Here is a 22,174-nt window from a genome sequence, read left to right as displayed (position 1 = left end):
GCGCGATTTTAACGCGAAAGAAACAGAATGGCGGAAAAAGCTCGCCGTTTCTAGCGGTGCCATAAATTTCACTTGAGTACCAAGTAAGCCGGCCGATACTTGGGTCCCGATCGCTTAAAATGGTAAAGAAAGATTTCTAACTGGGGACAAAATGGCGAGCAGACGTTGCGGCAGAATCCAGCCTTGCCAATCACTCATTCAAATCTCCGGTAGCCTCGGTGTTTCTCCGCGTCTGTTTACCCCGGGCGTTCATCGATCTACGAGATAATCCGATCTAATCCACCTCCGGCCAGAATTCCGGTCCCGTCCTATCTCGCGGCGAGCTGCCCGGTGTTTTCCCCCCTTTTCTAGTTCTGTCATCTAGGTTTCTCGCCCGCATCATGACCGAGTGGACGAAGGAAAGAGAGCTCGCGCACGCCACCGAGTTGCTTCCTTCGCATGCTCGGCGTCGCCGGGATAAGCCCACCGGGCAAAATTATACCACGTGTAAAAATAATTTGAAGGCAAATTAAAAACTGAAATAGAAATAAATGAAAATAAGTTGGCACCACCACGCGATGGGAGGAGCTCGCGCGACGTATCTAATGATATACGGCGAGGCTGATTGTGAGCTACTCCGGGAGATCATCTGGCGGAATGCTCGTAGCACGAACCTCGCGGAGGTGAGCCTTGCAGGTATGTCGTGTCGTGTGTATGTACGGAGGGAACGAGGATGAGGACGAGGAAGAGGAAGAGGACAATGACTCGTGCCCTTGACACAGTTCTTAGGATGCACCGCGTGCACTGCACGCGCGCCTTCTCGTTCTTGCTCTCGTTCTTGTCCTCCTCGTCGTCCTCGTCGTCGTCGTTTCCGATGAGCGGCCAAGATAGGACGGAGAGCCCGTGAGCTCGGCCGTCGCGTGGTTCGTACGACACTCGAGCACGCATGCTGGTGTGAGCTGAGGTAAATGTGTGTACGCGAACCGGGTCTCTCTCTCCTTTCTATGAGTACGTGTTATAGGTACTATTAGCGTTGATCACGGTAATTACACGCACGCAGGATGGACATGGGACTAAATACTTTCGACCGTTCAGATCCCTTCCACCTTCTTTCTCTCTTTGGCATTAACGGTTTCTGTCTCATTTTCTACATCGTCGTAATGCTGGCAATTCCAACCGGAGGAGATGTGCCGGGGTTCAATTGTTACTAAATAATCAATAAACTGTCGAGTTGTCGGGCTTCTGTTGGGATCAAACTTTCTACTAGGTATAGCTGGTGTGCCTCCAGGGCTTTTATAACTTGTGTATACACGTGTATAATGTGTGTATATACATGTTATACATAGGTATATACGTGATAATTTCATTGAATCTTGCTCAGGTTTTTATTCGTTCCGTGCACACGATGATCAGGAATAGTGGTATTATAATTAGACAGCTTATCCGCCGAGTGCCAAAGATATATGTACAGTCGGAGAAAATATGCTTGCCGGTTTTAAAATTTTTCTTCTTCGGCATTTCAACGAGTTAATACGAAAATTGAAGAACAACGTTTCAAGTCCACAGAACACCGATTTGTAGGAATGCGTTTCGACTAATCGTAGTGTAAAGAAGCTTCGCGCTCAGCAGCCGACTAGAAATTCGACCGTGAAAAGATTTAGATTAGGAAGCGGTGAGTGGCTAAAGTAGCGCCTAGGACCAGGGCACAAATACTTTCACCTTCCGGACAAAGGACGGTGGTTCCTCTGGTCAAAGAAATGGAGGCAATTAAGACGAACCTGAGAGGTTCACGTGATCGGAGTGATGAACGCCTCGAGGGCTCCTCAGCGACGTGACCGACGATGAGCCGAGGGTTCACGAGGGTATCGCTCCGCTGCTCGGAAGTGAATTAAAGAAGGCATTTCCCACTTGTCCAAGTGGGAAAGAAGAGCAACAAAACGGAACTAATAAGCGGCGCTGCACGAGATCCTTTTCTCTCTCGTTACTCCAGTGCGGTCATGTAAGTTTCTTCCTGAAACCGACTCGGCTGTTACATGGTAGTCAGGGTATAATGTCGTAGCCATACCGATAATTGAACGTGCATGCGCATGGTTATCGTACCGGGGTTTTTTCGTCGTTGTCTTTAATGGGACTGCATTTGCTGCCGACGTTGCTGGGTGTCGGTTGTTCCCGGCTTTATCATTCCAACTGACTTTCTCTAAATTAGCCATGGTAAATGTCATATTCAACTGCATTAGATGGGGCAGGTTGGGCGGACTGATTTTACTTTCAAATCGATTATCTGCCTGTGTCTACGACTTGGGTTGGTAGGTACCTACCTGCGATTTGTCGGAGGTTCAGGAAGATCGCTGGATTTGGAAGAATCGCGATAAACTGATTAAAAATTATTGCGAGGTGTCGATTTATGTCAGAGATATTACATGCGGAATCGATTCCTCGGCAGGTGGTGCAAATCGAGCAGTGCTCTAAACTTGTCGTGAGGTTTCAACTAAAATTTACCGCTGCCACGGCGTAAACTCGATGGTCGCAAATCATAGTTTAACGAGTAGTCCGGTGGACTTTAAAGTTCACAGGTCGGCGCGGAGCGAGCTGACGATGTAATCAACCGACACCGGATCAGAGGGCTGCTCTCTCTCTCTGCCTAAAGCAGTAGAACAGACTAGAGCAAGTAAATTTCGAGCGGGTGTGACAGACGGCAGAAGAATGCGACGCTCGCCCAAAAATTATCTACCATCAAACTCTAACCGAGTCAGGAATATCCCGTCCTTTCCGAGATACGGACATCACCTCTTCTCTCTCTCTCTCTCTCTCTCTCTCTCTCTATACGTTCATGAACAGTATGGACGAGCCTCGACTTGAAAATTGAACCACACTCGTCCCGAGACCCGTGCCAAGCAACGCAGGAAAGTAAAAGCGACTCTTTAGTTGAACGGTGAATCGTGAAAGTGTGACTCGTATACCTAGAAGACATGAAGGTACCGGGTCTCGACGAGCAACCCCGGCGTTTTTCTGAATCTTGGACTGACAATGAGCCATTGCTCATCAACGTCGTGGTAGTTCCATCGACTTCGTAGATCCGGAGCTACGTTTTTGTCTTCGTCATTCAAACGGATATGGGAGAACTTGGAGGCGATTAGAGATGGCTGTTATCCTCCACGAATTATTGAGCATTGAAATTGAAATTTCGCCGTGTTTTATTATCCCGAGGCACGCATTGGCGCGGCTGCTGCATCCCCGGGGCGATGAAGCGTGAGGCCGAACTTTCCAAGAGGAAATTAGGAACGTCCCGCACGTGGACACGAGCGGCTTCGTCCAACTCGAGAGAGGCCTGCGACGACGATCGGCCTCGTGGGAAGACGGTCACCTTTCAGCGAAATCTGCAAACGAATCAGCCGAGAGAAGGAGGAGATCCTGGGAAAAAAAATTCGGCTCGCAAATATATGTATAGGTATAACCAAAATCCGAAGGAGATTTAATTCTCGATAGTGATCCCAGACGGCCCTTAAAAACTTTCGAGCCCGGCCGTACTTAATTACAGGGTGTAGCGTCTTATCGTTTACAGCCACGACTTCCTTTACTTCGTCGTCTTCTTCTTTTTGCATCGTCCAAGGATCGGCTACGCATATTTTACACATTCTTCCGGGCAGGTGCTTTGCAATTTCAATCGATTTTTCGCAACGCGTAGTTTTTGAGTGCCGTAAGTAAAAGAATCCACGAGAATTTGGTGCATACGTCAGGACACCGGCTCCTGTATACGTATAAACAACAATAAATTCAAGTCAATGTTTAGACTACGAGATGTTCGTATCTCGACGAAATTTATGTCTGCATTAAAGTTGTTCTTTGCCTGCGTCTTGTGGAAGCATGTATTACATCAATGAAATTCCATCACGAAACATAATCTGAAAGGCTACACTGTGAATTCGCCGCTATTTAATTTGATCATTACAGTCCATTCTATTCTGGACAATTGGCGATCGCGATGCTGGATATCAGATGAGGAAATGCATGCAGCGGGATTTTCGGGTTCTATGCCAGTTCCGCCAGTTCATCATCCGCCAGAAATTCAAAAACCTTTACCGTAGGTGGCGACACGTAACTGCATACTGCACAAAAGATCTGGAAGAGTGGCAAATAATTCGGTTCTGTCGATCACTTCGCACAGTAATTGCGTTCGTATATGAGAATAGCCCGCAGGAGGTCGTTATACATCATATTTGCCGACCACGACGCCAATTTTCTTTCCCGGATTGGTTTCTGCTCCGACTGCAACGCCAGGGCCTCATCTGGATAATGGACTTGGCCCTCTGTTACCCATCTGTCAATGTGCATTGCACACCTACGTGCATATCAATCACCGAGTTCTAACACACACAGTTCAGCGATGAAAGTCTGCGGTTTGCGAGTCTCTCACCACCGGCGTATCTCTCTCTCTCTCTCTCTCTCTGTCGTTCAGTATTGATAAATTTATTCGTGCTTAAACATAAGTTATGGAAATTACCGCTTTTGCGACCAACCAAACAGTCTCGGCAAGCCATAAGCGGAATATATTTGGCTGAACGCAAAACGGATCCGTAACTGCAGAGGATGTTCGTCAATGCTACTTATTTTTCACCTCATAACTTTTAAACAGATTTCATTTATACTTTAGTGGTCTCAGTATAGAGTTGACGAAAATCCGGACCGATTGAAATTACTTTGACCGATACTGGCTTGAGATAACTTCAAATAAATTTTCAGCTATCATCTTCTGCAACCAGTGAATATTCGGTGGAAACTTTTCGACTGTCACCTTATGTTTCCCATAGCTCTGAGAGCAGGGTTGTGAATAACGTGTCACTTTTTTCAATGTATTAGCGTTTTCATTAGCCAATAATTCTTAACTTTTAATGAAAAATATATCCATTGGCCATTAAATTTCAATTTTCAATGGTAAATAATTTTCATCGAGCACTAAATTTTAATTTTTAATGAAAACCATTTCTATAAAATAATATTAAATTAATGATTAATGCATTACTTTTCGATTAAAAATGTTTACAACCCTGCCCGAGAGTCGTCGAATTTCATTGTCAGTCGAGATGCGGAGATCGTTGTCGTTGCAGTACTCGCGTAGCGTTAGCAAAGGGTTCGAAAGCACGATCATTTTTCATTGACGAGTTTCTAGGGCAAAGAAGAAATTTAAGGTTCGTATCAACACTCGGAAGAAGCGGGTCAATCAAGTCGGTAAAGAATAAACGGATGCTCTGTAGTACGATTGTGAAAGTATAAAGACACGAAAAGAAAATGAAAAAAATGATCGGGCCATTGTACATCCACCGGGCTACTCGAACTCTCGCTCATTGTCAGCTTGTCAACACGACTAGACGCGTCCATCCTCGGTTGTAATCGAGGAGATAACATCGTAGCTGCAGAGATCAGCTGTAAATCTGAGTGAGCAGCGGAACTCTTTCGAGACGAGATATTTACGGACGATTTCATGGATACCGAGAATGACGATTATTTGTCAGAGAGGTGTCCGTCGTGTCAAGTTTCACCCGAAGACTAGTGACGTCTGGAATCGAAAATGAAGACGCTGCCGCAGATAAAGCGAGTGCACCGGTTATTGACACGCTTAGACCCAATTATTGAGCATTTTATTTTCCGAAATTATAAATTGACGCACAAATTGTGAATTACTCGATAATTAAAACCAATTGCTAGAGGGTTGAACGCTAAAAATGTGTTTTTTGGTAATTTTAGAACTAGGGATCAACCGGGCACAACGAAAAAAGGTCAATAATTGGGACACGGTGGATAACCGATACGCTTACCTTACCGGTTGAATTTTTATTTCGTTCGCGTGCGTCGCGAGTGCTTGATTGTAAGCCGGAAGTTAGCCGTAGATTTTCTTTCCCTCCGGAATGCATTGTTCCAAGTTATTTTACCTCGGTTTTGATTGCAGGTCGTCCGACCGGCCGCGAGAGAGGGCAGCAGCTATTTTTTAATTGATATAATACCTGCTGCATGATCGTTGCTGGATTGCAGCCATCGCAGCGCATGGCAGCAGTTCGCATCTCGTCTTGTGTAAATATTTTCTTCTCTTTTCTTTCGCATTTGAAAATGGAATGTTGATATGTGTGCGGCTGGCGCTGCGCTACAGGCGTGGAGGGATTTCTTGGCGTGTGAAAAAGGAAGCCGAGAAACCCTGCTTGTCTAGAATTGTATATGTTACGAGCGCTCGCATAACTCCGCGATCGTTTGCAATCAGTGGTAATAATTTGACGCTAATTACCCGGGGCATATTGCAATGTATGTATAGCAGGGGTTAATCACTCAGCTCGCACAGACGTACTACACCTCATCGCCAATGGTGCGGTACAATTTTTCCTTCCATTGGGTTTATTCATTGCTTCGCGTTGCTTGTTCCGATTGTCTCGGCTTTTATTGTGAGGCAATTACGCGACCTCGAACAAACGGGACTGAAGATATAAGTTACATACCTAATCGACTCGTTAGACCTTCGGATCTTCTTCCCCGTTACCAGGCTGATCATCAGTCAGCAGTGATCATTCGCCACCTCCGGCATCGCGAGATAAATATAAGCTCGCGGAAAGACGCATCATCGGCAACGAAGACGCCGGTGTCTGTGAAACTGAATTGATCCATTCGTCAGGAAATTCTGATCACCTGAACGAATATTATTTTATCGAGATAATTGAAAAATTCCCGGCCTGTTAGTTCATTACGATATGCGGCTCTTTTGAATTTGCAATTTTCTTCTTTGCTTCGTGCGGTGCATTTTCGCAATTCGTGACCTTGGGCGATGGATGCAAGGAGACTTTGATGATCGGGAGAATGAGCAAGAGAGGCGAAGGGAGAGGAGGATCGAAAGAGTGCAAGGCGAATACAAATAGAGAGCGAGAGAAGGAGAGAGAGTGAGATGGAGAGAAATCGAGAGAGAAAGAGGTGGTGTCCGTTAAGCCTTCGGTCAGCCCCCGTTAAAGAACCGTCTTTGCAGCAAAGCCTCAGTGTCCGCGACGTCCTCGTGCCGAGCGATACTCGCGCTCTTCGCCAAGCTGCTTCGGAAGAACGGAAGGTGGTGCGATCCGCCGCAACTTCCGGCGGGAGCCCGACGCGTTTTAAATTCCTCAAATCGTTCAGAGCTACGAGTTCGACGAAAATTATCCAGTGAATACCGTACTTCACGAACGAGTAAATGAATCACGTTCAAGTATACCACCATATAATACCATTGCTAATGGAATTCGTTCCGGCGTTTTAACGAGCGAATAAATTACCGGCTCTACAACGTTAAAAAGAGAAAATAAATATTACCACTAAAATGATACGGGGGCACGTCGATGTCGGGGACGTTCACTGTCTGTGTCGCAATGAGAAAAGTATTTTCGGAGTAAACCGCTTCGTAGGATAGCAGAATCAGGTATTTTCTTTATTTCTTTTTTTTTTAACTCCTTATAATGTTTTGAAGCGATACCAATTATATCGAAACTACTTGTCAGTGTGGAAAGAAACATTGTCATTTTAATTCATGGATTTGTAAACAATTTTAATCTATCTATAGGTACCGCGAAACAAGTTGTAAGTCGCGATTCGTGTCGAGGTGGACTAAAAAAAAGATTGCAGGTACATGTGTTTGCCAGACTTCGAAAGATTTTTTTCCCTCGCTTTCGTACAGATTTTACCGCTACGAAATAAATTTTTGTCTATGAAGAGAATCGCCAGAGTGAATTTATAAGGCACGTTACACAATAATGTAGTACCTGCAGAATCGCAAACTCTGACCGAATTTAAAATCGGTGGGTACATGTTTCATTCGCGTTGTTACCGGATGGTAATTTTTTACTCACATCTTATTTTTTCGTGTTGCAAAAACCCGAGACGTGTTCTCGAATGATGATGAGCATGGTCGGACGTACAACCGCGAGAAATTTGCATTTCGCACATTAACATTATCTCGGCGCGGCTACCTGCGTCTTCGCCTTTCAAAAAATGGTGACAACGGAAAATAACTAACTATGTCTACTGTGCGTGTTATACTATCGATTCTAACACGTCGCCGGTACGAGTCCGCACCTGTAAAGAACTTGATTCTAGAACTTGACCCAATTCGTTGACTCTTTATCGGCAAATCGTTGGTCGGATCACGTTAATGTTGAATGAAAACATACGGATATCTGGTTTTCACTCTAAGGACCTTCGTCAATTCGTTCCGCAGACATAACGGATTGCCAGATTACGAATCTCTAATTCGTCCCAACGACCGACCCGCGCCTCGACCGATAGACTGATTTGACATTTTCGACATAGGAAGGAATAAGAATTTGATTCGAACCCTTCCGATCGGTCGGGTCCCTCTTTACCATACGCTATTCAGCTGACACTCAGCTGCGAAATTGGAGCACCGAATGTGTCGATCAAAATTTAAGTTTAATCAACGTTAAAATCATGTTTCTTTACTGGACGTGATAACATAATCCACCCGAGGTGTCGAGCTAACGGTACGATGACATGTAATTAAAACGAGATGTTAATCGAGATGTGTATAATTAACAAATCAAACGCTCGATCACCGACCGGTTAGACGGCATTTAGCGCTCAATTGTCCTTTTAGCAAAATACCCGCGTAAGCGGTGAATGGATTCGAAAGACAACTAAGAGGTGGATCGGAGGAATCTATTCATGCGGAAGCGTAACGTTTTCTGGTAATCGAAACCATTCGAAAGGCAGGATTAATTAGAAATCTTGACTTGAACGTGATTGCAGCGTTGGAGTACCGACCTTCATACATAGTCATTCGAAAGTCTGTAACAATCGGCAATCAAATGGTATTACAGATATTCGCTTTGCCCTGGTCACGCCAATGTTACCTCGGTGGTAGGTAGACTCGGGGTGTGTCCAGCACGGAAACTAGTCGCGGGCTATTCATAGAGTTAATGGATGATCATGGTCCGGCGCTAATCGCGTACTATACTTATGTATGAAGCGGCAATAATTACCAGCAACAAAGATGCAGCTGTAAACTCTTCTCGGAGAGTTCGATTTTCGCGGTCTGAATCGATCTGAACTAGACACGTTACGGGTTGCTAGGAACGCCAACGTCTTCCTCTTTCGCCCTCTGATCCTGTAGCAGCCACGGGAGTGCATGAAAGATTATAATTTCCTACGAGGTATTCTCTTCATTCAGCTATGCAACGAATGGAAGAAAATCGGGGTAAAGAAAAATAGTCAATTGACTTCCGATCTCTCGACGTCTCGTCGTGACTCGATAGCCGTTTCTGCAAACTATCGCCGGTCAATCGTTCTACTCACAAGACTAAATATCATCGTAAAAGTCGCGCTTTTTGTAGGTAACCGTACGTCGAGCTCTCGCGATCAATGAGGATGTCGCGTTGGTTCAGCTCGACTGTTACGCTGCAGTAAAACTTCGAAATGTTACTGTTGTTGTTACTGTACTGTTAGATACAGTGCTGTTCATGTCGGACCGTTCGCACGTATATCCGGAGGAACAAAAAGTCCCGCGGTTGATACAGTGGACAGCGGCGCGGTGCTCTCGCTCCATTGTATGTCTCTTCCTCTTCCTTTTTCTTACTCGTCGTTTTCTCTCCTCCAGCTTTTTACTCATCGTCGTCTTCTTCTTCCTTATTCTTCCCTTCCTTTTCGCGAGCAAAATCGTACAGGCTCGCTAGCAATCAGCCAAAGTGGCCGCTTGTCGGGTAACTGGATTGAACAACGTACCGAGCAAATCGAGCACTGCAACAGTCTCGAGATCCTAACCGCCACCCTATGCTCGCACCTTTTCACGCCCCATTATTTCATCCTACTCAATTATTGAAGGCGAGGAGAAAAAATAAACGAGAGTCAAAAGAAGCTCAACATCGGTGTACCAGACCAATCATTTTTAATTCAAATCCGTGTAAATTGAACATGAATAAATTTCGTGTTTTGTGTATAACGCGGTTGCTCCTGAGTCTTCCATTGTTAGGAAATTCGATTCATTGCTGGGCTTTATTATAAATAAATAATAAATTAATAAATAGATAAAACAAGTGCACCTCTGCCTATTGGCGCAATGGGGAAAACAATGAAATTCCACGATCAATTCCACCGTTTTTCTTGACTTTATCATAAACCCAAATCTTGCACTCTGATTGGTTTATCATAATAGATTTACCACGAAGCGAAAACGTACCCTCTTAATGCACACGAATCCATTTTGCTCCATAGCATATTGCAATACTCGGGAAAACACTTTTAATAGTCAAAATAGAATAATGATTGCTCGATCACTGGGAAGTAAAGCTTCCTAGACTTTGATCGTTGGAATCCCGGAATTGGTTGGATCAACCGATTGATCGCTCCTGGCAACAGAAAGCCGCTTGCTTCAAAGTGGACGATTACGCGGCAGGCTGATCGTCGCGGAACTGATTCACATCTTCTGCGAACTACTGGGCGTTACCCAGCATGCTGCTGGTCACTCACGTAGCCAAGGCTTTAACAACTTGTATCAATTACGTTATGGGTAGCGCCATTCGTACCACTGTAACTGGGATCTTCCACGTTTTTCGCATAACTTTTACGGCGGAACTGAACGGGGGAAAATCGCCTTGTATCAGACCAGCGAATTGAATCTTTGATCATAGATTTCCAGTAACTCCGTCATTTACCGCGGTATCGCCTAGGCGTTATATTCAATTAATTATCAACTCAAATCACGTCCGAGGACTTCCATCCCCCCCTGCACGTGTTCTTGGGTCGTCAACTCGTCCGCCACACACTGAGTCGGCCGAGTTGTAGATTATACGAATCCAGGTCCGTTATAGAACGTCCAAACGACATGAACGTCAATTACCGTTTGGTTCCCGCCTGCAACAAAGGACCCCGCAGAATCCTTATGGAAATTGGCTGCCGGTCGAGTTAGCTGAATTTTCAGTATCTAGTATAGGTATACCCTCCTGATCAAAAGTTCTCACGAACACAAGTCCTAGAAATCATTAGTTTCGAAGATATAGGCTTTGGAAGGGGGGTGTGTGGATTTTTTAATATCTATGGATTAAGCGATTTTTACGAATTACAAAGCTTCAAGGGGGACTTGAAATCAAATATGTCAATCAAAAACAGCACAGTCGATTCGCAGAGACTCCACAGACGCGTGAAAACCGGGACCAGTCGATTACTGCAAGAGTCGGAGATTCTCGTTCTTCACGCAAAATCTGACGTTGCACCGCCTTCCGGTAAACCAGTGACTTTATGATTGGAATCAATGCATTGATGCAATCAGTCACAGCCTCCTGCCTATCTTCAAGAATTAACCGTGTAGTTTTTTCAGTGATTTTATTGATTTCAAGTCCCTTTGAAGCTTTATAATTCATGAAAATCACGAAATCCATAGATATCAAAAAATTCGGACACTATTCTTCCGAAGCCTGTGTCTCGAAAATTACTAACTTTTGGGACTTTTACCCATGAGAACTTTTGATCAGGAGGATATGTACCTACTATAACATCCTGAATATCCAGCCAATTCGACCGAGAGCGAATTTCCATAAGGATTCTGCGGGGTCCTTTGTGCAAACACATACGATGCAATTCCACCAAGAAGTTACTGAACGGAATTGAAGACAAAATCAGTCCCGCTTTTCACACGCAAGTATTATCTTCATCTTTCGCACCTAGATTCTTTCGTCGAGGGGACATTGACACGTGAGTCGAAACCTGCTTGCCTACAAGGGTCACTCGATACTGTTGCATACCTACCTAACACTTGCCTTTGAACTCGAAAGGCTGCCGTTATCGATCCCTGGGGCTTCGCGTGCGTTGACTCTGATCAGGTTCCAAGGCGATGCCAAATATCTGGTGCACCGGGAAGGCCTGCGCTATCGGGCCTGCATTTCAACAAGGAATACGTCATAGAACGCCGTATACATGACACACATAATTACGTGAAGGATGATGCAGGTGAAATTAACGTCCGGAAATAACTTATGTTACATGACAGTGTCTATTTATTCCGTAGTTCACGACGTCTTTCATTATTTGAACGGATCTGTGATACTTGGCTTTAAAATGTTCATTTCAATGGCCGTGGGCACAATTTTCTCTATTGTTAATAAATGTGAAGTGTAAAGGCCGCTACGTGAGAGCGTGAATGTAACAAAAACTCGATGTATATTCTCGATTTTTGCCTCTTTCGACATTTATTTATTTTCATTTACCATCTCATAACTTTTTCCTCTTGTCTATGTACGGAATTGGTCGTTTTTCCAACATGTACTTAAGTCTTCCGTAAACCGAACTATGACCGTACAGCTTCAATTTTTAAGGACGATTACCACCGAGACTGATTCATTTCGAACCACTGTTGCATCTAGATCTTGACACGATTGCTGCCTACCTACAACCGGTGATTCAATCTCGAGTTATCGAGTTTCAAAGTGAAGCCGAAATAACTTCAGTACTATTCGTATCGTAATTTCACTCTCGCAACTGCATTAATGAAATGAAGCGTTACGGGAAGCACTAGACCTGACTCTGGTTCTTATCCATGGCACACTTTAGATAATGAGAAACAAATCTATTTCCCGTGCAGAATAAGAGAAAGAAAAAAACACGGTCAGCGTCTCTCGTATCAATTTTGATTCGAATTACTCGTATTCGTGTCAGTTTTTGCTGTGCTTTTGTACTCGCGCGATTCCCTGACGTGCACGGCGGCGGTCCACTTCCAGTCAGCTATTTCCCGCAATATCGGCACGGCGGAGCGTCGCTTGCTTTACTCGCGAGTTTACTTCGTCATGTATCGGGAGCATCGAGATGTTACGCCATACCCAGCCCAATGGGCTATATAATGTAGACACCCGACTAGCGATGGCTTTGATCAATCGTCGAACAAGAAGGAGGCGGATTTGTTGACCCAGCGTCAGGTGTGGCCTCATGCCTTTCGAAACAGGCCATTCCACGTGAGTGACGTAGAGCATCGTTTGGCTTGAGAAAAGGGGTGAGAGAGACGGCAGTGCGGTTACGAACAAGAAGAGCCTCAGCATCATTCCAGAAAAGTGGAAAAGTTATGACCGAGTAAATCAATCGGCAGACCATCGACGTCGTGCTCGTTTCTCTCGCTAGGAGGTCGAGACGTTCTTAGGACGTGTGTTTGTGTGTGTGCGTGTGTGCGAGAGAGTATTTGCCGAAGCGCGAGGAGCGAGAGGGGCGAGCGTGTAGTTTTGAAGGGGATCCGCGGAGCGAAGTTTGCCTGGAAGTTGAATTGAATGTCGGCGGTACGAGATCCGTAGAGGCTCGACAAGACGGGCCTGTGTTTGTGCACGAATGTGCCATTCAGCCGGCAATCCTACGGGAGAAAACAATATCTCAGAAGCAGAGCCTTCCTCGAGTCCGCGTGTTCCACCTCTTGTACAGGTGTTTTATGAGTTATAGCAACTCTGTCTGCGCGTCAGGCCGATCCTCCATTTCCATAACTCTATTACCTATCTCCACTTCTATTTACGTCTCCCGTATTCCATCTATGCTCGCATCTACATGCATATCATCTTGTTCCAGTTGAATAGGCGGCGAGAATTTTTCGGTCCCGCGTTCCTTGAGTGATGCACATGTACGAAGTAAGGTTAGTGTATGACCAGTTATTGACCCTGTCCCAATTATTGACCTTTTTGCTGCGCTTGTTTGATCCTTAGTTGTAAAATTGCCATAAAATAAATTTGTTGTGTCTAACCGTGCAGCAATTGGTTTTAGGCATAGAGAAATTTACAATTTGTTTCTCCGCTCGCAGCTCGAGGCCAGACTCGTTGTACTAATCGAACCCATTTTTCCTTCTACTACAGCGTCACGTCGCGTCGTCCAAGCTGTACTTGAGACAAACTCTTTAATCATTTACAGACGCTGCGAGACCAGCTGATGAATTACCCTCGGTACCGAAAACTCTTCAAAAATCTTTGATTGCTCAAGAGTATAGAGTCCGTGGTTGCATGCGTGCGCTTCTTCAGCAACAATATTCCCCGCCTCACTTTCGAATTCCGTCTGGTGCGCCGTTACGCGTGCGACGTATGATGTGCACCAGCAACTGCACGCTCTCTGGTCCCTCTGAGTGAATCCTCCTGAGGTCTGGCAATCGGATACAGTCGAAACTTATGTGATTGAAAGCCGAAATGAATCTCCAGCTTAAGTGCAGTTCGTTCCATCAATCTCAAGCCAGAAATCTTGGTGCCTGCATATAATGCGATTCCTGCAGCGGTTGAAACATTCAAACGTTAACCTGCAGTATTCGTGGTGCGGTATAAAATTTGTCGAAGTGGGCGTGGTTAGCCGATGGGAGAGTCTTTCTCTCCCTCCTCACTTTGACAGATTATGCACATCTTTCGCGCACACATAGGCAATATGCTTCTTAGTTTTTATTATTGCTACCTTGACGTTATAACTGCACGCTGTGTTCCTTAATTAGTTTACAATGGGCCAGCAAATGAAATGAGGGACTTTCTAAAAAATTACTGAAATCTCTGAGCTCGTCTCGCTCGATATCGCGTCACGGGTGTATACCTATGTGTGCACACTCTATCGGTCATATGGACTTCGTACGCCATACGCACCGTGTTGTACAACGTATACACACCTACTTAGTGCGAGCTCCCCGTCCGCATCCGGTTCCTCGCTAGCTTCTATAAGCGGAGCAATAATTAAACACACACAGCCTTCGGCAACCTCTCTTCTCACAGCGTCATCTTACGAGCTGCTAATTTTTCATTCGCTTATTTCAATATCCAAATGTGAACCTTCCGTTCATTGAATTATGAAGTGCCGGTTGGTTTCATTGAAAAATCAGTTACGTACCTACAACTTTTCACCGGACGAAATCGGAATCCTGGATTATACTCGAACTCTTGACCCTCGAATCGCAAAATCGAAGACAACCGGAATCCATTACATCTAGAGTTCAAACTGTAATTGAAGAAACTCTAGAAGCCTTCAACGAATTCCGGCAACCAGCTGGGCCGGAGATTTAAACACGTCGGGGCATAATATGGCATATTACATACGCGTGCAAGCGTCTATATGTTGGTAACCGTACGTACACGAGGTATATACGTGCTCGTAATTACGTCGGTGATATTTTTTCCCAAGGTTTTGTTGTTTTCTTCGCCATCTTACCCGCGTTGGAAAGCCTTCGGGAGGCAAGGTGGCTCACGAAGAAGCCAACGAGTAGGGGAAGAGGAAGAAGCTGAGGAGAGAGAGAAAGAGAGAGAGAGAGGTGATAGAGAACTGGCATTCTTGACCTAGCGATGCGTGACCGAAGACTGCAGAGCGCGATTGGTTCTCCACGATGTGCTTGTAGGTACTTAGCCAAGCACCTCGCCCAAGTCCTGAACGCCGAAGTCCGTGCGAACTTGAAACGTGAGATTCCTTATAACCGGACGGCATGAACGCGGCGTGCATAGCGTTGTTCGACTATCAGAATTTTGAGCTCTGGTAGCGTCGCAGAGGCGCCGGCAGGTTCACGACGAATTCCTTCCTTTCCTCCCTGCATTGCCGTCTTCTTTCCTCTTCTCTCTCCCTTTCCTCGCCGCTTCGCCAGCCTCTCTGAACTTAACTGAACTCAAATCAACTCTCACGCAGACGCGGAGATGTTCGCACTGCAGTCTGCAGTATGCATCGTATTTCGGTGCATATAGTGGCCGCTGACCAGCTAACCATCTCGCCTGGAGTAAGAAGGAGTTTGCGGTCGCATGGCCGCGGCTCACTCGGGTTGTGCCAATTTCGTCGAACTTCTCTGAAATACGTAGCTGCAGCCTGCGACCACCGCTGGCTGCAAACCTGCGTGCAGACGTCGACCCTCGGCGTCCTGTATTTCTGCCAGTGAGCCGTCGGGTGCTTTTCGTTTTCCCCGTTGTTAACCATGTCGTACACGATGTAAAGAGCTCAGGTATCCTCTCCTACAGGCGGTCATCGATGTTCCACAAAAATTTTCCTAGTACTTTTAAGTGTAAGCCAATATTTGACCACTGGCGTTCAAGTCCCTGCAATGCACCAACGCGGCAGCTATTGAATCTTCTAACAAACCGTTAAGCTACTGACGACGAGCATTATGTCCACAAATATAATAATATGGTGTAGAGGTCACACAGCTAGCCGTTAAAAACTCCGACAATTAATAATAACGCTCGCTAACAAGACCTGATCAATGAACAAACCTGTAAGACGAGACGTGGCGCGTATGCAGAACTTATCGCGTAACGTGAAGTCAAAGCTCAGATTTAAATGCCAGACTGTTATGGATGATTGCTGATATATATAAATAAATCGAGATAAATTTGCAAGACTTACCACTTGCCGTATTTCTCAATGAGGTTCGTTAAAAATTCTCCACTCTTTCTGGACTCTGTCGTCTGAATTCGAAGGTACTGGATCATGTTCCGAAGATGTGAAGAGTGAACACTCTGAATATACATGCACGGAGGTGTACATACACGGGATTTTCCGCAGCGTATAAATTACGGGCTGGATGTGTAAAGATCATTCTGGCACTAAAATCCGTGTTCGGCAAACGCGGCCACATGCGGGGCACTGTAATTTCTCTCTTGGTTTACACCGCGGCGAACGTTGTACAGAATCAAAGCGTCAAAATATATGCTTATTAAGGAGCACTAAAGAGAAAGAAGGAGGGACAGAGAGAGAGCGAAAGAGAGAGAGAGAGAGAAAGGGAGGGATAGCGGTGAACGAGCGGACAGCGAGAAACTCGGATTTACTCGGACACGCAATAGTAATATCGCGGCGTGCAGCAATACCGTGGAAAATAAGCGGGATCGCGCCAAGAATTGCCGGTAGAATCCGAGACGTGACGTCTTAAGTAACGGCGGTGGCAGCGGCGTCGGCGGTGTTGACCACCGGTCAGCCGCTCTGATGAGATTATAACCGTTTGTTGCTCTTCAAACACCGAGCTGATGCTGCTGCATCCACACGGTCGTTTAGCTAATCAGGGGTTACACGCCCGTATCTTGTTACCGTATGTTAGCCTCGGATGACCAGCGTTTCGGACTACCCGAGAGTAGCGAGCGTCACACCCACGCTGTACCAAAGCATCACTCTTACCCACTAATTCCATTGTCACAAGAATTGTTCGCCTTTCGTTTAGCCCGTGGTGTCGGTAGGGTACGCTGTTAAAAATTATTGTGAATTTACTATACGCTCACTTTACTGAAGAGTTATCAATTTACGAAATCAGGTTGCAAATATACAAATTCGGCGCAGTGACGTAAATTACTTTGCATTTGTCTTAAAATTGCATTGAATATATTTTTGATCTTACTAAAATTTATAGAGAAAACACAAAAAAGTAGCTTGAATTTACTAAATTTATTGTATTTGTAAATTGAAAAAACAGTCAATGTATGGTGAATTCACTGTTCCGTATCCGAATAAAACTTCCAATACAGCGTCGGAAGTTCCGTATAGAAACTTTTGACAGTGTAGCAACGAACGGGCGTCGCGTAGAGCTAGTTTAGTTAGAGAACTTTAATGGATAACTTCTGAAATCTATTATTATGTGAAAAGTTTTTTTCATCCATACGTAAGTATACATTATATTCAAGTTAAAGTATCCAGCAAGAGCAGAATATTAGTTACAATGAATTTAATGACCGTCGTTGTGAAGAAAAATTGGTTAAAGCTGAAGATCAAACAGTTACTGAATTCAAACGATAGCTGAAAACCAATTTACTAGTGATGAGAACATTATACTGACATTATTTACTCCGTTAATACTGCGTGAAGAGAATTGGTAAAGAAGCAATAAAAGTGTCAAAGTAAAAAATTTTTGATTACAGAGCATAATTTAGACTCGGCGTAAAAAATTTCTGTCCTTGTTTAATAGAAAGGTCTTTTCTAAACAATCATAGACCAAAGGGTCTAAAATCCAGGACAGCAGTTGATCTGATTCCCCATCTGACTGCTTTTACTTTAACCGTGTCTAACTGTGCGAAGTGACGTATCATAAATCCAGAGTCTTATAGGATTATACTTTGAAAGGCTAGCCTATTACTAGAATAAAATAAAAGCACACTTTCCTCCCTCCCATTACCACGATGCTCGTGGTTTCAGATAACTTGTACGTGTAAATGCAGCATGGCAATGGCAACTTCTGAAAACACAAAACCGACATTTCAAAAATATCATTCGTTTCCTAGATACACCCCAAACTTTTTCGATCCGAGTTGACGCGTTACAAGCTCATAACGACCATTTACCCGGTTACTAATTTGTGATTATTCTTCATCTTCTTGTTCTAGGGTGCCAGAATGCGGTGGCTCGGATACGTTGCCACGATCCTCTGGTGGTCAGGCATCGCGAGGTCCCTCAGCACGCTGAATCGAGGTCACAGTCAGTATCAACGCAACTAGTATACTTTACCTAATGTACTGATATTTCCGAACGTCGCATAGAAATATCAATAAAACAGGAAAATCGTTGTAACAAGCGAATACGTAAAAATTAACAGCGTAAATCCGTGGAATACGAATGCCGCTTTGATCTCTCGACTTAATTGGCTTTTGCGACGATAGGAACCCGAGCGCAGGGTGAAAGCTGTGATAACTGTAGACAGATAGGCAGGATCATACCTCGACCATTGTCGTTACAATCGCGTCATTCTTTGATTTCAAGTTCGGTCGTAACATCATCTGCAATAATCCGTCACAGATTACCTCGGCGACCTTAGTTCGGCAAACTGACAAACGCGTTGAACGGTGCAGTATGAATAAGCAGATTTATTCACCCCTTGAGATACATAGATTGCTCAATGTCTGGGTTAGATTTATAAAACTTTGGAAACAGATTTTGTCAAGTTCAAGGTCACGGGCTAGAATTTCTGAGCCTTACCCCTAAACGTGATTGGATCGCGCGTCGCGTTGGAAAATGTTTATAACGACTTGGTGGGATATAATAAAGCGACAAAGTGAAGAATGAAAGTCTGGTCTGGTCCGCCGGGAGCACGTGTAGCATCGCAAGTCATGGTTTAATTAACCTATATATTTACTTGGCTAATAATGCGCCTAATTTTGAGACATCTACTCGCCTGAAGTTTACATTTTTTGCAATATTGTCTCCTTTGTTTTGTATTTTCTTCTCTCAAAGACGAACGAACTGCTTCAGCTCTGATTATACCAGATAAAACTTTCTCCAGCCGTCGTCTCGGCGCGTGACACGCGAACCCTCTGGCTGATATTTGCAACGCGATCCTTACTTTGGATTAAATTCCAAACAGCCTATAGCGAGGCGTAGTTTTCACTCGACGCAAAGAGGCGTTTGCCGCCAAAGCGAGTCGCGAATTTCTCAACATGAATCTTTCTCAAAAGTCACACGATCAGAATGCCTACATAAAATATAGACGAATCAGAAGTACGCTGTTACTGCGGAATTCTTGGGACTCAAACACTTGGAAATTTAATTTTTGACAAACGGGCACGAATTGATAAAGCGTTTGCTTTTTCAGGTAGCGTTATACTAATTTACAATAATGACTGGCTTTCACGTGATCCGTTGTCTAGCTTGATAGAGTGTAACAAAATTAAACAGAACTAATATAGACATGCACGTGTGGCAGTAGTAATGTAAATCATCATCTAAGTGTGATAACTGACGGGTACTCACGCATACGTACGGATGACACACTTTTAACGTAGCTGGACCAGCAAGCTTCCTGAGTCACGTTAACAAATTATCAGGCCACCATCGACTGCTTATTCATTCTGCTCACGTTCCCGTGAAACGCACTCGAGTATACGCGTGCAAAGTCATTTCGGAGATCAGCGCATCGCCTTAATCAGAATTTCAATATGACGCATAGTAAGAGCGGTAGAATGCTTCAGCGATTACCCTGTTTAGCGTTAACTTCGAGATTGCTAAGATCGAAAATTTCACCGGGAATTGCTCTATTCTTTGCGAACAACCTAGACTCTATATATAATCCTCCATACTAGGAAGGACATTTTTTTTTTTTAAATTTGTCGAATTCTAACAGGTTACAAAATCAGTCCGAAGCCGTGCAAGGGACCTGAACCAGGGGGTGATGAGGGGACCTGTATGTTCGTCTGGGAATGCATCAAGTCGGAGGGCAATCACGTGGGGGTCTGCGTAGATACCTTCATGTTCGGGAGCTGCTGTGTTCATAACGCCACAACGAATAATGTCAACGCTGATCCAGGGTTCGCGGGGAGTCCACCTCCGCGGCCATCGCTTGCAGAGGCTTTGTCCGCCGCACCCACAAGGCCGACGTCCCCAAGCTCGCCGTATTTACATCAGCAGAGCCAGTCGACGACTTCTTTGCCGAGGCCCCAGAACGTCGCGAGTGCCTCGAGTGGGAGCGCGCAGGGAGCCCAAAGGCCGAATTCCCAGCGACCCAGACCAGCTCAGAAGAGACCTTACGCCAAGCCCAACGCGAACCAAGACAATAGACTCGACCCTACAGCTCAGGGCTCCCGCCCGCAGGGTGTGAGGAATCCTTCGCTAAGTAACGGTCTACCCACGGTATCCGGCAGTCTGCTGGTGACTCAGGCGGATGACTCGAAAACGAAGACCCAAAGTCCTGGACACTCGATGCAGCACGAAGCAACCGGGCCCAGCGACAAAGTGGACAACTCTCACAACACGCTGATCGTAAAACTTCCGAGCAGAGTTCCTAGCCTGCCGGCAAGGCCCCACAGGCCTGGGTATGACCAGAAGCCTTCGACCGCTCAACGACCCTCGGAGTCACGACCTGATGATGGAAAAACCGGAGATGCTGACCTTGTCGTTCAGGCGACGATGCACCGACCCAGCGTTGACTTGGCCAATGAAGACGTAAGCCAAAGATCTTTCCAATGAATCTATTAGCAGGCCATGACCCTTTTATGCGTCAAAGCTAACACTCTTTGTTTCTAGGATACAGAAGTTGGAGTCCAACTGCACAGTCCAAACTACATACACACCGAACGTCCCCAGTGGGCCACGAAGCCTGCGGCGTCTCACAAGCCGTCGACAGACTACTCAAAACCTCACTTCTCTGTAAAAACAAGTACCTACCGACCCGGAACGTATATCTCTCATCAGAGTCAACCTAGCGATAGGCCGAACTTTGTGTCTAAGCCGCAATTCGACAGGATACCAGGGAAACCCACAAGTACCGTACGGCCAACGTACTACAGCAGTCAAATGACCGGGTATAATCAATTATCTTTTGAACACGTTTTGCCATCAATAAGACCTGAACGATGATTTCACTTGGGAAACGTCAAGCTACACTGAAAATTTGATTTGATTGTAGCACAGCCGGGCTCACTCAGCCATCAGTTCATTGGCAAGTGACCACAGAACCAGCTTTTATTACCAAACATAAACCTGCAACCAGCAGACCCCCTACGATTCTTGAAGCTGCCAGACCCACTGCTTCTAGTCCTCAAATCTGGTCCGAAAATAGCTGGACTCCTCCACAACCCTCCCTCAAACCTCATTGGACCGACGATCCGTCTTGGCTGAGCAATGGACCCCATAGTTTCCCTTCAAAACCTGCTGGATCCCAGAGACCCACGAGACCCACAAGTCCGAACAAACCCTACGAGGTCAGAGCGAAAAAACAAATAAGAATGGGTTTCATTTTTTTTTTTGTTTCTTTCTTGGAAATACCATTGTCAGAGTAATATTGAAGCATCATGTTTCAGAGTTCAGTATATGAAAAACCAATGGGAGCAGCTCACTACATTACGACGTCTTACGTGGAAACGTCAACGAAATCAAAGCCCACGAAGAAGACCAACGCGTCGACAACGCCCACGAGCACGAGTACGACGAGTAGTACCACGACATCCACAACTACGACCACGACTACTGAGAAACCCGCGACAACGGTGTCGTATTCTTCAGCACCAACCTTGACGACGAAGAGGATACCAGGCACCGTGATGACAGTGTCTGCAATTTCCGACAACAAAGAAACGCAGTGTGGAGTTCCCCCGCTGTTTCCACGACCCGAGACTCGAATTGTTGGAGGTAAGGATGCCCCTTTCGGAAGATGGCCCTGGCAGGTCTCCGTGCGGAGAACCTCCTTCTTCGGATTCTCCAGCACCCACAGGTGCGGTGGTGCTGTTCTCAACGAAAACTGGATCGCGACCGCTGGTCACTGCGTCGACGAGTGAGTGGTAATTAATTAGTAATCCAAAGGGAG

At 45.3% G+C, this 22,174-nt stretch overlaps 1 protein-coding gene across 2 annotated transcripts in view; it reads left to right on the top strand.

The window, feature by feature from the left end:
* The window catches only part of LOC124307154 (serine proteinase stubble-like), a 29,122-nt gene that overhangs the window by 4,824 nt on the left and 2,124 nt on the right, over positions 1–22,174 (top strand). The window contains exons 1-6 of one of the 2 annotated variants that reach the window (XM_046768584.1): positions 7,007–7,402; positions 18,267–18,357; positions 19,997–20,814; positions 20,896–21,173; positions 21,278–21,572; positions 21,672–22,141. In XM_046768584.1, coding sequence (XP_046624540.1) covers positions 18,276–18,357; positions 19,997–20,814; positions 20,896–21,173; positions 21,278–21,572; positions 21,672–22,141 — 1,943 coding nt within the window. In that variant the 5' untranslated portion in view covers positions 7,007–7,402; positions 18,267–18,275. Of the gene's footprint in view, positions 1–7,006; positions 7,403–18,266; positions 18,358–19,996; positions 20,815–20,895; positions 21,174–21,277; positions 21,573–21,671; positions 22,142–22,174 lie in introns of those variants that run through there. The other variant, XM_046768583.1, reaches the window with a different exon arrangement.

Source organism: Neodiprion virginianus, chromosome 6 (assembly GCF_021901495.1).
Source record: "Neodiprion virginianus isolate iyNeoVirg1 chromosome 6, iyNeoVirg1.1, whole genome shotgun sequence".
In the NCBI taxonomy this organism is placed as follows: Eukaryota; Metazoa; Arthropoda; class Insecta; order Hymenoptera; family Diprionidae; genus Neodiprion; species Neodiprion virginianus.
This window is presented reverse-complemented; position numbering and strand designations above follow the sequence as displayed.